General features: G+C 44.4%; 1 protein-coding gene across 4 annotated transcripts in view; it reads right to left on the bottom strand.

The window, feature by feature from the left end:
• Positions 1 to 14,358, bottom strand: part of TP53I11 (tumor protein p53 inducible protein 11) — a 79,626-nt gene that overhangs the window by 11,618 nt on the left and 53,650 nt on the right. For all 4 annotated transcript variants that reach the window (XM_053263612.1, XM_053263607.1, XM_053263601.1 and 1 more), the window contains one exon: positions 5,984 to 6,147. In XM_053263612.1, coding sequence (XP_053119587.1) covers positions 5,984 to 6,112 — 129 coding nt within the window. In that variant the 5' untranslated portion in view covers positions 6,113 to 6,147. The remainder of the gene's footprint in view (positions 1 to 5,983; positions 6,148 to 14,358) is intronic.

Below are 14,358 nucleotides of genomic sequence, written 5' to 3'. Positions count from 1 at the left end.
GGAACCCACTTCCCAGTGGCCTGGGGGGTGAAGAGGACTTTGCTCTTAGTACAGAGCCTGTACTCTTAATTGTACTTGCCTTTTAATTCTATCCATCTGTGGTGTTCTAGCATGTGCCTGGGAGAGCAGGGTCAACGAGATAGGATAGGGATTCTGTTGGTGTACCGACCACCCTGCTGCACCTCAGTCTCCCTTCCTGAGCCGGCGGGGGTGGTTTCGGAGGAGGCGTTGGGTTCCCCTAGGCTTATTGTCTTGGGGGACTTTTATGTCCACGCTAAGGCCACCATAGTTGGAGTGGCTCAAGACTTCATGGCCACCATGTCAACGATGGGCCTATCTCAACTAATATCGGGTCCTACTCACGAGGTGGGACATATGCTGGACCTGGTTTTTGCCAACGAGGAACTGAAAGATCTGCAGGTGGGGTAGTTTGACATAACTTCTTTGTCATGGACAGATCATCATCTGGTGGGGTTTAGTTTGACTGCTTCGACCAACCTCTACAGGGGTGCAGTGTTCCCTCTTAGAGGGATTCCCAGATGTTACTGACTACAACTCCAGCATCCCCAACCAAAGGCCACTGCAGCTGGGAATGCTGGGAGTTGTAGTCAACAACATCTGGGAATCCCTGTTAGAAGGAACAGTGCAAGGGTGGTGGACCAATTAGAATGGTCTGCCCCTGAAGGCTTATGGATCCTCTCGGTTTCCAGACAGCCCTTGGGGAGTTTCCAGTGTCCAGAACTATTGAATCTCTGGAATGTGGAATTTCCAGTGTCCAGAACTATTGAATCTCTGGAATTGAATCTCTATTGAATCTCTGGAATAGCCTGGGCTATTGACATGGTTGCTCCTAAATGCCCTTTGGATTGGTGGAGCCAGTTCTGCTTTTTGGAGCTTAGGGTGAAACAATTCAGACAACAGCTAGATCAACACTGGAGGAAGGCTCATAATGAATCTGACCGAACACATGCTAGAGCCCATTTTAGGAACTACTTTGTGGCGGTGGGGGCAGCGAAGAAACATATTTTCTCTCTGCCTCCATTGCTTCTGCACAGTGTAGGTCAGTGGAGCTGTTTCATGTGGCAAAATCATTGCTTCACACAGGCCCCCAGGTGATGGGGGAAGAACCATCAGCAGCCTGCTGTGACCAGTTTGCATGTCACTTTTCACATATAAAATCGCTCACTTCCATTCCAATCTGGACTCCAACATTTGGGCATTTCCAGGAGATGTGACTCGGCAACCATCTGGTCTGATTGTGATGGATTCTTTTCAGTTGGTGCAGCCTGAGGAAGTGGACAAGATCCCAGGCGATGTGTGAGCAACATCATGCGCTCTGGACCCTTGCCCTTCATGACTAGTAAAATCTGCCAGGGAAGGGGCAGGCAGGTGGTTGGAGCCAATTAATGCTTCACAAAGGGAGGGCAAGATGCTATCGAGCCTCAAGCAGGCTCCTCCTTTAGTAGTAAGACCACTACTGAAAAAAGCCCTCCCTTGATTCTACCAAATTTGATAACTATTGGCCTGCTTCTAACCTTCCCTTTTTAAGCAAGGTGATAGAGCGTGTGTTTCTACGCAGCTGCAAAGGGTCTTGGATGATACCGATGAGCTAGACCCTTTCAATCTGGCTTTTGCTCTGGGTTTGGGACAAACTGCATTGGTTGCCATGGTGGATGACCTACACCAGGAACTAGACAGGGGGAGTGTGTGCCTTTAGGTTCTGCTGGACCTCTCAATGGCATTTGATACCATCAACCTTGGTATCCTTCTGGACTGCCTCTCAGGTATAGGGATCAGGGATAGTGCATTGGAATGGTTCAAGTCCTTTCTTGGGGAAAGGTTCCAGAAGCTGGTGCTGGGGGACTTCTGCTCGACTCCTTGGCCTCTGGGGTCCCACAAGGTTCAGTACTGACTCCCATGCTGTTTAACATCTACATTAAACCGCTGGGAGAGGTCATCAGGAGGTTTCGGCAGAAGTATCATCAGTACGCAGATGACACTCAACTCTACCTTTCCTTGATATCAGTTCCTAGGGAAGCAGTGGATGTCCTGAACCAGGGGCTGGAGGCAATGATGGCTGCATGTGGTGCTGTTGGTCAGGAGAAAAAGCCAATTGGCTTAGGGTGATTCAACCAGCTCTGGATAGGATTGCACTCCCCTTGAAAGAGCAAGTGCACAGCTTGGGGGTGTTGCTGGCTCTGCTTTTGGGTGCTCAGGTGGAGGCAGTGGCCAGGGGTGCCTTTGCACAGCTTCAGCTAGTGCACCAGTTGCAGCCCTTTCTCAAGAAGACAGATCTGGCCACGGTTACCCATGCCTTAGTCACATCGTGGCTGGATTACTGAAATGCGCTCTGTGTCGGGCTGCCCTTGAAAAATATTCGGAAACTTCAGTTGATGCAGAATATAGCTGCCAGGGTTTTCTCTGGAACCGCTCGCTCAAAGCATATTACACCTATTCTGAAACAGCTGCACTGGCTACCAATATGTTTCTGGATCTAATTCAAGGTGCTAGTTATTACCTTTAAAGCCCTGAATGACTTGCACCCTGGATACCTGAAGGACTGCCTGTTTCCAAGGGTTTCTGCCTGCCCAACAAGATCACCAGGTGGGCTTTTGCTCCATCTGCCTACGTTGAAAGAAATTAGGTTGCCGTGCAAACGGGACAAGGCCTTCACTGCTGTTGCCCCCAGACTCTGGAATGCTCTCCTAGTAAACATTTGCTCTGTGATCATTGTGACTGCTTTTAAAACACAACTAAATACTTTATTTACTTACTCAGGCTCAAAGGCAGATTTAGCCATGGACCTTGGGGACTAGGTCCATGGCCTCCTGGGGAGACTCCAAATGATCAGGGGTCTCCCAGAGCCTTGCTGCCCCACGGCCGCCGCTGCCCCACCTCCATGCTGCTACCCCGTGACAATATTCACCATCTCCACCGCCAGGGGGTGGGGTGGGGTGGGGTGGGGTGGGGTGGGGTGAGAAGCAAGCGGAGCAGGCTCCTGATCATTTGGAGCCCCTTCCCCACAGCAGTGGCCTGTCTGGCAGGTGCACCTGCACAGTGTGAATAGGGAACGTTGCATGCTGGTGATGTCACAGCATGCTATGTTTCCTATTCACAGTATGCAGGCATGCGCGCTGGACAGGTGCTGCCATTGCCACACCAGCATGCGACGTTCCCTATTCACACGGTGCAGGTGCACCCGTCGGACAGGCTGCTGCTGCCGCCACACGGGTAAAGACCTGCTCCACTCGCCACTCACCCCCACACCTGGCAGTGAAGCTGGCAAATATCAGCATGGGGCAGTGGCATGGCAGCAGTGGGCCTTTGGGGAGCCCCTTCCCTGGGGACAGGGACAGCGGCAAGGTGGCAGAAGGAATTTTTTAAAATTAAGATGGGCCTCACGGGGGTTGTTTGTGTGTGTGGCCTCCGAAGCCCTTCAGGTCTGGGCTGCTTTTGGACCTAGGTATGCCCCTGCTCAGACTTTTACTTCCTAGGAGTGCCAGGTTTCTCGGCTTTCTTGCATTTGTTTCTAATCATTTCTTGGTGTTTTATGGTTTTAATGTTTGATTGATTTTAAATGTAACTTTTATGACATTTTATTGTATTTTAACTTTTGTAAACCACCTTGAGATGCATTATGAAAGGCGGTATTAAAAATTAACAATAAATAAAAGCCTGATTCTACACTTACATGCTAACTGGTAGAGCCAATTTCAGAATAAGTGCAGCATATCTACCAACAATCGTGATTGTATCCTACATATAATTATATCCTACATATAAAAGATACCAGCTTGAAAGTCACTCAACAACTGGTACCATTATACAATTAAGTTGCTAGGCAACTACTTGGGTTCAACAACAAAAGGTCAAATCCATTAATAAAAAAACAGCTTAACAAGCAATGTTCATGCACAGTCATTGACATTACAGTCATGTGGAACCAAGAGTCCCCATACACCTGCTTTATCCAAGTCATAAAAAACCAAACAGCCACCTTCATAGTAAAGATGACTAGAGGCAAGAGTATAAGAACAACATTGCATGTTGTGATCCTCTTGTGATGAAACCTGCATTAGAAAACAAAAGATTTGGGACCATACTCATCTTCCTCAACTGTGGCAGCTCTCTCAAAAATGTACTGTAGGCGCAAGCATGCCAACACATTGGTGCAAGTATCTTCCTGTTTTTCTGGCAGATCCCAAAACTGGGTTTAACACAAAAATGTCATCTGTATTTTGAGTTTTCCTATAACCAAAATGTCATGCTCTAAATATTTTTTAAAAATAAGGAGAACAAGTAAAAAAGGAACACTGGCTTAGAAGTTTTCCTCTGGGACCCTGTTAGAGCACAATAATTAAAGAATGAATCAACATCAGCAATGTCTGAGTTCTATGCCATTTGTTTCCTTCAATTTTGTGGTCCTTTCCCTTTACAGCCGATCCTTAGGGTCAAACTACCAAAAAAAAAAAAAAAGGAAAAAAAAAAAGAGGAATTCCTTGTGAAAGAACAAACCCTGGATTCCAACACATGGAGGCCTCAACAGCTTTAGGGAATATGTTAGCTGACGATTCAAGTACATTACAAATTGCCAAATAGTCTTAAAACATTCTACATTTCAGAGTGGAATGAAGCAGCCCATGTGGAAATAGCCAGAGAAAGAGAGAGTTTTACAGAGAGAGAACATCAGAAGACAGGGAATAAGATGCAATAGTGTGTGGCAGCATTACTGAAAGAAGAGGAGCATGTATGAAAGTGCACAGGAGCCAAGCTTCTCTGTTCTTAGAGGGAACAGAAACATTTACACCTACAAAGACTTGTCTCTAATGAGGTGAGAACAGCAGCTTTAACCAGCCACCCCCATAGGCCTAGTAATTCCACCCACGGTTGTGAATTTATCATCGTACTCACTAGATTTTGCAATTAATTCAGATGCACAACAGCTCTTGGTGAAATGGTGGGGGGCAGGGATGAAGAGGAGAAACTAGTGCAATGAACTAGAAAGCAGGTTTGAGTTCAACAGAGAAATAAAACTGGAGTGCTCCCAAACAATGAGCAAAACTAGACATGCAAAATTGTATGTTTCCATTGCCTTGCCTCCCATATGGTCCACTCAGCCTCATCATCCTTTTTACTTGTGTGAAAAGCTCCGTTAGAGCTGAGCAAGGAATTACGTCTAGGTGAGTAATGGCAGCAGGCTTTAACCCCACTCCACCCACCCCCGCACACAAAAGCAGCTTCAGAAGTGTCAGAGAGTCATTTCCTGGTGCATTCTAGAAGGGAAGAAATTGTGGCCAGCAGGAACCTGGGAGCATTCCTCTCCCTCTTCCTGCTGGGAATGTTATCAGCTCTTCAAGTGCTGCTGAAACCATCACTGACCCCAGAAGTGCAACAACGATAAACTCAGCACCACTGCCACCAAGAGGAAACCCTCTGAAATACGAAAGAAGCTTTGTACGGAGGTTCTCTCTCTCTCTCTCTCTCTCTCTCTCTCTCTCTCTCTCTCTCTCTCTCAAGTTTTATTACAAAGCTGTTTTAACTGATTAATCTATTTGGGGCAAAGAATGAATCTGTCTCCCAGTTCAAGCCATCTAGCAATAGTGCGTTGAGAGGCAGATTTGGCTACTTCCATGGAATAAATTTTAAAACATTTGTACCTGCAGGCACTCCTGGCATTATTTGCCTTGTTTGTTCTTGTTGGCTGCATAGTGCACACCACACTAGGATATCCACACTTGGGGTTACTCTGTAGAGTGCTTGCTGTATGGAGGCACTTGGGTGAGGCAGCTTGGAGGGACCTGCCTTAGGACTGGAGTGGAACCTAAAAGATATCTAGCCAACCTTCTACTTTATCACCACCATCCCTACCAGTGGGAGACGCATCTCTGCAAAGGTCTCCTAATCATCTTGCCATCTTACCACCATGGCTTAATACCAAACTCCCAACGCCAAGATAACCAGAGCACTCCAAAGTATTTCTTACCTTTGACCTATGAACTTCTCCATCATCATCCTCCCCACCAACCCCTAAGATTTTCCGTGTCTTCAGGCGGCTCACGAGGTCTGTTTGGCTGTGCTTCTTCATCAGAGGGGGAGGCTGTTTGGTTGCCATGGTGACTCACGGGCAGTCGCTGGCTTGGGCAGAAGCTGAAGTGAGACAGTCACGGGAGGTTAGATGTACCAGCACAAAACATTCCATAGAAAGAAACAAATCTAGCAAGAAGGACAGAGTGCAATGCTTCAGAAAACATAACAATATTCTAACTCTGAATAAATTCTGACCAATACAGTTTCTCATCCCATTTATTTTCTTCAAACCAAGAAGAGTGGGCCGCAGTTGACTTGTAGGTTTACAGTGCAAGTCAAGATACCTTTTTTTTCCTCTCTTTTTTTTTTTTAAGGTGAAGTATTCTTACCTCCTTGTTCCATTTGAGGATTAATAGACAGGAATTTGGAAATAGCAGCTTTTCCCTCAAGGTCACAACTAGACCTGGAACTTTTCAAAACAAAAGTGGAGCAATGGCAACACTAAAATGGCTGCCATAATTCTACATTTTGCCTTGGAAAACAGTTGTTCTTATGTTATTCCCAACTTTTCTTGTCTTTTAGTTCCAAGATAACCAGCAAAAATCCATATTAGGTCCTGGCATGGGATCGTTATCACAAATTATACCTTACTGGAGGAGGAAAGAGTTCATTCTGTGTCGTTAGCCCTGTTCAGATGTTCAGCTGGACACTGGTGCTAGCTAACGCCAAAGCAGGTCAGAAGTCCCGGCCAGCACATCTCTGGTTTCCCCCATCATGCTGCTTACAGAAATGGTGGCATTTGTTTGAAGAAAGAAGCACCATAACCATGATGGCATGCACTTTCATGACCGGCAGCCTGGATTGCCACTCTTCACACAAACACTGCCATTTCCATGAGCAGTGCGATGAGGGAAATGGAGATCAGTGGCATGCCAGGATGAAGCTCCAGACCCACTTCAGAATTTTTCCCATGTTCAACTGAATGCCTCCCTTGGCTTATCTGGAGCAGATCACCAGGAGTGAAGCTGTGCACTCATGCCTCAACAGTTTGTTCTTCATACCCAATAACATCTTTGTACCCATAAATTATCCCAGCTAATTTAGCAGCCTCCAAGGACCACCTCGATCTGAGAGCTCCAATCAGTTAAATAAGTAGAAACCCTGAATCTAACCAGATCCTCCCCCTGTGGATCAATATTTTCAGCATTTGTAGTTTCTTGAAGTTTCAAAGCCAAAAATACAATTAGAGTGGAAATCCATTTAAGGAAGCAGCAGTATAAACCTTCTTCTCACAACCACTCCAATTAAACTTCTTCTCAGTGTGCTTTTATCTTACTAATTATAGTGGGAGGGAGAGCTTTGTTCTTGTCTTCCCTCCAGCTCACAAAAACTGGGGAGGCTTAAGTATCCAAGAGAGTTATACTAGGCTAGCCTGTTTTGTAAGCTCTCTTTAAAAGGCAACAAATGATATCATTTAGTCACCAGTGTGACCATGAGCTAAGAGAGTGTGTATAAATTAGAAGTGGCGATAAGGAGGCAATTTCCAAAACACTTAAAGAAGACACCAGAACCCAAATGAAACCTGTCATCATCTCACCTCGTATAAGATTGTTGTGTGCTTTCCAACATTCCCCTTGCTTTTGTTTAAAGCATCCAAAATGTACTCTTCAGAACCAGTTTAGCGAACACGCAGCACAATTTTGACATGAAGGCTATAAATGCTGGAAATAGCATTTCCATCTTATTTGTTTGTTTGTTATTTCTCTGTGTAAACCGCCCTGAGCTATTTCTGGAAGGGCGGTATAGAAATTGAATTATTTATTTATTTATTATTATTATTTCTCTCAAAAGTTAACAAATGTGTGATGTGCCTCTCTAACATAACAACCAACTAATCTGGGATAGATACAATGTCCAATTTTTGCACTCAAAGGGTTAAAAGGAACATCTCATTGGTTTCTATAAAAGCCATTCTATAGCTCATTACCTCCCGGGTACCATTTTCTGATTGTACTGGTAGGATTTTTTTTTTTTTTTTTTTTTGCACTGTTCAACACAGCCCAACTCCCCTCAGGCATTTTGAAATTAGATACAGTGCAGTAAACTAGGACAGTAAGGACCTAGAAAGCAATTTATCCAATAAACTGATGGGAGAAATAGGAGATAATAAATCTACCCAATATTTCCCTTTTTCTAAAGATAATTAATATAATCTCAGACATGTCTGCCATACCAACTAGCAGCCAAAATGCTGCTAGTAGGCCCAGCAAATGGTCTTTTTGACATTTTATTGATCTTCCGTATAAAGAGAGAGATGGATTAAAATAGATTGACCCAGCAAACCTGAGCAAGCAGAAAATGCCATGATCTAAATCTGCATTTATCATCCTGGCACAACACAAGTGGTAAATTTTCTTTAACTGTATGAAGTTTTTCAAATGCATTGCAGGTGGCCAGGTAGAGTGGGTGCAGGGAGCTTATATAGTTATTTGTACCAACTGAAATCAGTAGTGGCACCAGAAAAAAAATTGAGGGGGACACAGAAGGGGCAAACTGCATTTCTGGGTGGGCAAGCTGTGTCCCATGTTAAATTTCTCAAACAGAAATGGAGTGTGTGTGTGCTGAGGAGGCCCTTACCCCATCCCGGAACCACCCTTGTCTGAAAGGTCACAGAATAGTCAGCAACATTTTGAGTTCTAAAACTCTTCTTCAGGCTGGGTATCAAGGGCGGCAGAAACAAAAATCCAAGGGCAAGAGAGAAAGAAGATGGTGACTGTGATGAAAAAGCCGAGGACTCACTGGGGCTGGCCCATGGGGCACAGGGCCCCAATGAGTTGTTCAGAGCCCCTGATCTCATCAGCCACCTCCAAAAAGGAAGTGTAGCAGTGGAAGTGTCTGCACAGAGCATGGAAGACAGCTTCTGGCTTCATCTTTTTCCAACTTCATAGGTTCTGGATTTTAATATTAGAGACTTAAAAAAACCATAGGTAATTATTAGCGGGAGTGGGGGCTGATTGAGTTTAATTATCAAACGGGTGCTGTGGGTCCAGGCCTGAATCTTTTAAGCAACACCCCTGTGGAAATGCCCTAGTCCACAGACTGAAATAGGGAGAACAAGCAGAAGGTTGCCAGTTCAAATCCCCGCTGGTACTATATCGGGCAGCAGCAATATAGGAAGATGCTGAAAGGCATCATCTCACACTGCACAGGAGGCGGCAATGGTAAACCCCTCCTGTATTCTACCAAAGAAAACCACAGGGCTCTCTGGGCACCAGGAGTCAAAATTGATTTTATGGCACACATCACTTTACACTTGGCAGACTACAGCTCAACCTATGCAAAGAGTCCCATTTTATTCAGTGGGGTTCACTGATAGGGAAGGTTCCTTAGGATTGTAGAGCAATTGAGTTAAGCAGTGCTTGGTGCAAAGACAACAACAACAACAACAACAACAGCTGCAGCAAAGTCTGCTGAAATGAAGGAGCAAGAGCTGCCTTCCTTTTGCCCTGCTTGCCATTTAAACCTGTTTTTAGTTAGCAAGTACAGGCTTCTAGAGCTTCTCTGGTTATGAGTCAGTAAATTTAAGTTTCATTCACAGCTCTGTTCCTTAAGCTATCCTCTTATCCTTTAGGTATGTTAAAGGGATCATACAAGGTTGTGAGACAGCACTTTAAAGCCAGACTCTCACAATTCTATCAATTCTATCAAATAGCAGGAAAAATCTGTTGTGTGTGTCACAAGCATATACCTCTATTCAGTTATCCAAAAACCTCTGGTATAAGATGAGTTAAAGTGCTTTAAGTTTTCACTTGTGTTCTAAATAGCCCATGAAGTGTTGTCTTTTAAAGCTTATATGGTACAGTCTATTATATTGTGCTGGTTTTACAAATGAGGCTCAATGCACTCACACTTTGCTTTGGTCTTGCAGCTTGAGACTGGGCTGGGGAGGGATACATCCAGGCAGAATTCTCACAAATTATCCATTTGTGAGAACTTACATACTTGTAATTTTTACAGGTTTTCTACAAGACTGATGCATGGCAATTCTCTCTGTCCTTTAGTCCAAATATATAATGCATCCACTCGGGTTGCTAAGCCTTTATTTCCGTTCATCCCCATCTTTACATGCAGTTGAAAGTCAGCCATGTCAAAATAAATCAGAATCTAAGACTCACAATAGATGGTCATCCTTTGGACAAAACATTGGTAAAGGTAAAGTGTGACGTCGAGTCAGTGTCGACTCCTGGCAACCACAGAGCCCTGTGGTTGTCTTTGATAGAATACAGGAGGAGTTTACCATTAACCATCTCCTGCACAGTATGAGATGATGCTTTTCAGCATCTTCCTATATCACTGCTGCCTGACATAGGTGTTTCCTATTGTCTGGATAACATACCAGCGGGGATTCGAACTGGCAACCTCTGGCCTACTAGTCATTTCCCCGCTGTGTCATAAGGTGGCTAAAACATTGGTAGTAGTACTAGTAGTACTATTTCCAAATAAATTTTGGAATCTAACAAGAGTTTATGAAAAAGAGAACCCAGAAATGTATTGGAAAATATTGGAGTTATAGCAATTTTTCTCATCACATTAATTCCTTCCGTGTGTGCAGTTATTTTGCTAAATTGCATGAAGAGATATGCTTTACCTACTTAACACAAATGTAACAGAGAATTTAAGGCCATGCATTGTTACTTGGAAGCAAGTTCAGTTGAACAAAGTGACACAAGTAAAGATGAATAGGACTGGGTTGCAACTTTAATTTTTAACTCAAGAATTACCATTTCTTGCTATGAATCTCATCTGGTAAACCAGATATGCCTGCTAGTATCATCTAGTGGAAGTACTACCCTAAGTGTATCAATGTTTTGCTTTCTATTTCTTTAAGTGCAACATTACTAAATATCCTGTATGCATGTTAAATAAGAAGTCATGCTTCTTGGTTAAAGAGATACAAGTTTGGATTAGGTGGCAGGGGAAGAGGGAAGACCTCAACAAATACATGTATCTTGAGCCCCACTCACCAACATGATACTCTTAGACGAAACCACAAAAGATAGAAATATGCCATTTCCACAAGTGGGTTCCAGGCCTTGCTCAAAGCACACAGGAAAAGCCACACACGGAAAAGCACACACATGGAAAGCCCAGAAAAATGCATGATGGGTATGCACGGTACCACTCTGGGCTGCTTGGTTCAAGTTCAAACTGAACTCTAACCAAACTGCCCAGTCTACATACCAGTTCTAATGAACTGGCTGGTGGTTTGGTTCATGCTAAAACTGGGGCCTAACTGGTTCAACCCCAGTTCTAGTGCTTGCAAAGGGGGATCCAGTAACGCTGTAACATGTGAGGTTACCACCCACCGATCCCCCCACCCACCCTTTTCAACCCCACAGGGTTCCCGCAGTGTTTGTAAAGAGGAATCCTTACTGGGTTTTAATCACTAGAACTGGTTCGATCCAAACTGGGCCCAGTTGGGCACGAGCTCAGACCAGCTCCCCTTTTTAGAGGGCCAGCCTGGTTGGACTCAAACCCAGTTCGAGCTCAAACCAGTTTGCAAAGCCCTAAAATGCATTACATTCCTGGAAAATGCAGGCAAACTCTCGCATTGGAAAAGAATAGCTTGGTGTGAGGGCTTAGGGTTAGCATGAAGCGAACAAACTTTGGCATTTTTCTCAGGTGCTTTTATACACAGGAAGTACAGACTTTGTGGTGCATGACACATGCTTGCAAACTGGAAGCCATTTTACGTGTGTGCATGCATGCACATATGCGCGCGCGCGCGCACACACACACACACACACACACACACGTTATTTGTCCTTTTGGCTAAGTTTACTAAAAGACTACAAAAACCAAGGTAACTTGAAGACTAACTACTTTCTTACAAACCTGCCAGAACACTGAGATCAACTAAGTTGGTCTCTTCTTTCAGATAAGTATGTTCAAATCCATGTTTGCATATTAGTTAACTATGATGCTGTCTATCCTCTTGATGTGCTTTGCTAATTCTGCTTTTATGCTGCATATCATTATTATTTTTAATGTTGTGTACTTGAGTACAAGTTTACCAGTAACAGGCAGTCTAAAAACAATCAAGCACAAGCTGGATTGTCAGAAACTGGCAGAGTTAGAACTTGGTAACCCAGGAAGATCTCTAAACAGTTTAAACCCAAGTAAACTACTCATACTGCATGGGAGGAGGCAATGGTAAACTCCTCCTGTATTCTACCAAAGACAACCACAGGGCTCCATAGGTGCCAGGAGTTGAAATCAACTTGACGGCACCCTTTACTTTTAAACTACTCCTCATGGTTAGAGTTTCTATTGCTCTGCTCAGTGGGTGGTAGCAGCAGCAGTAGTTCTGATTTACTGTATGTATTAGGACCAGGATTAAAGCAGGAATAATGGATCTACATCTAACACTATCACAGTTTACCACTTATTCAGGCATCCCTGGATAGTTTAAGGAGAAGGAACTCAAATATTTGGTTTTGACAATCATGTGCATATTCTGCATGTGCATGGGCATGCACTATAAATCCATTGCAATTAAAACAGACAGTTGTGATGAAAATTTCAGCCTTTTATTCAGGGCTAAGCCTGCATCAAGCTTAGTTTTAGCCATATTACAATATACTGTAGAACATGTTTTTTTAAAAGACACAGCTTCAATACATCCTCTCTGCCTGCATTCAGACTTAATGGCTAACTGCAGTAAAACCTTGCCAAGGTTACGGCCCAAAAGCTAACTCCGGTTTCCCTCGCCAAACTCCAATGGAACCTTTGGTTATCTCCAAGGTTCACCACCAACCACTTGCCACCAAGGCATTACATCCATCTTCTGACGCAGCGATAGCCATGGTTTTATGCCGACTTTCAAACTGCAATCATAGAGGCGGTGGTGCAGACCTGCCTGAGGACATGGCTGCTCCATGCTTTTGGCACTTCTCACTGGAAGCCTCTCAGGAAAATCAGCCATGCCCCTCCTGTCAGCTCTGTGGCTAGGGCATTGCCAGGCTACAGAACGTCGCCATGCCCCATCCTGGACTGGCCAGCCTGTCATGCCGTGCAGTTGCTCGGGGGCAGCTCCGATTCCCACTCCGTCCCTTGCTCCCCCCACCTGGCAAGTGGTAGGACAAGGGCACGGGATGACAGGACGGGCACTAAGTGCTTTGCTCCCTGGGAAAAGAGGAACAGTCATGTATGCTCACAAGCACAAACACTCCAAGTGGCCACATGAGCAGGGCACCCCATCGCAGCACCAGGAGGGGAGCAAATGCCTGTTGTGGGAGGAAGCTCCAGGGTCAGGTATAAGAGGCAGAGCAGCAACATTCTACTTTTTGCACATATAGGTTGGCAAAGGGGCAGCCAGGGCCTTCCCCGGGTAGAGATATTTGCTCTCTAAGTCTTGCTTATGAGAAAAGCTGCCTATAATTTCTCATCTCGGACGTCATCACGCTGGAGACTTAGCCCATTACCCCATGAAACTCTCTCTCACAAGAGTGGCAGACCAAGGGGACCAAGGGAGGATACTCTGTGCAGAAAAGCTGCAGGGACGGGCACTTGGGCGAGTGCTGTCCCGGTCCTGGTGACTGCCACCAAGCTGGTGTCAAACTCTGTGCCCTGGCAAATGAAGAGACAAAAGTCCCACAGTGCTGTAAAAAGGTTTATTGGAGCCCAACACATGTCGGCTGAAGCTTTCTTCGGAGAGCAAACTAGGACACATAATAACATGGAAAATGTTAAAATATACAATCATTAGACTATTAAAAATAATGATATTAAAATAGCCTGTTATGAAAACTGTAATCATTGTACACTTAGATATTATCCAATGTAATCCTGTTACAAAAACACTTCTTCAAAAAATAGGTAATCATCTAGAAAAATTAAAATAGAAGCTCAGTATTTTTCTAAAAAGAACTTGACCAAAAATAACACTGAAAAACATGCCAATACTTTCATCTTAGATTAGCCAAAGCTAATGAAGCACATTTGTCAATATCTTCCTACTGTAAGCTCATTCACCTGCATATTTATCCCCTTTGATAATGTCCCAGCTGTACTGCATTGCCTAACCAACTCCTGAAGTCATGCTACTTAAAGGAGAATAATCTTCACTTAAGCATTGCCCCAAGATCTAACTCCTCATTTAAACCACCTGGAATCAAGGTTTTTAATTCAAGAATTCACCAAGCCTCCCTCCTAAGTAAGACTATCATGGCCAAAATTAATCTTTTCAACAGCCCTGAACCGTAAATCTTTGTAAGGGTGCCCAACCCACTTGCCCATGTGGGGGATGCGCGCCATTGCCCACAGCCCTGA

Source organism: Hemicordylus capensis, chromosome 1 (assembly GCF_027244095.1).
Source record: "Hemicordylus capensis ecotype Gifberg chromosome 1, rHemCap1.1.pri, whole genome shotgun sequence".
NCBI classification, from domain to species: domain Eukaryota; kingdom Metazoa; phylum Chordata; class Lepidosauria; order Squamata; family Cordylidae; genus Hemicordylus; species Hemicordylus capensis.
The sequence above is the reverse complement of the archived record's forward strand: the minus strand, read 5'-3'. Positions and strand labels throughout refer to the sequence as shown.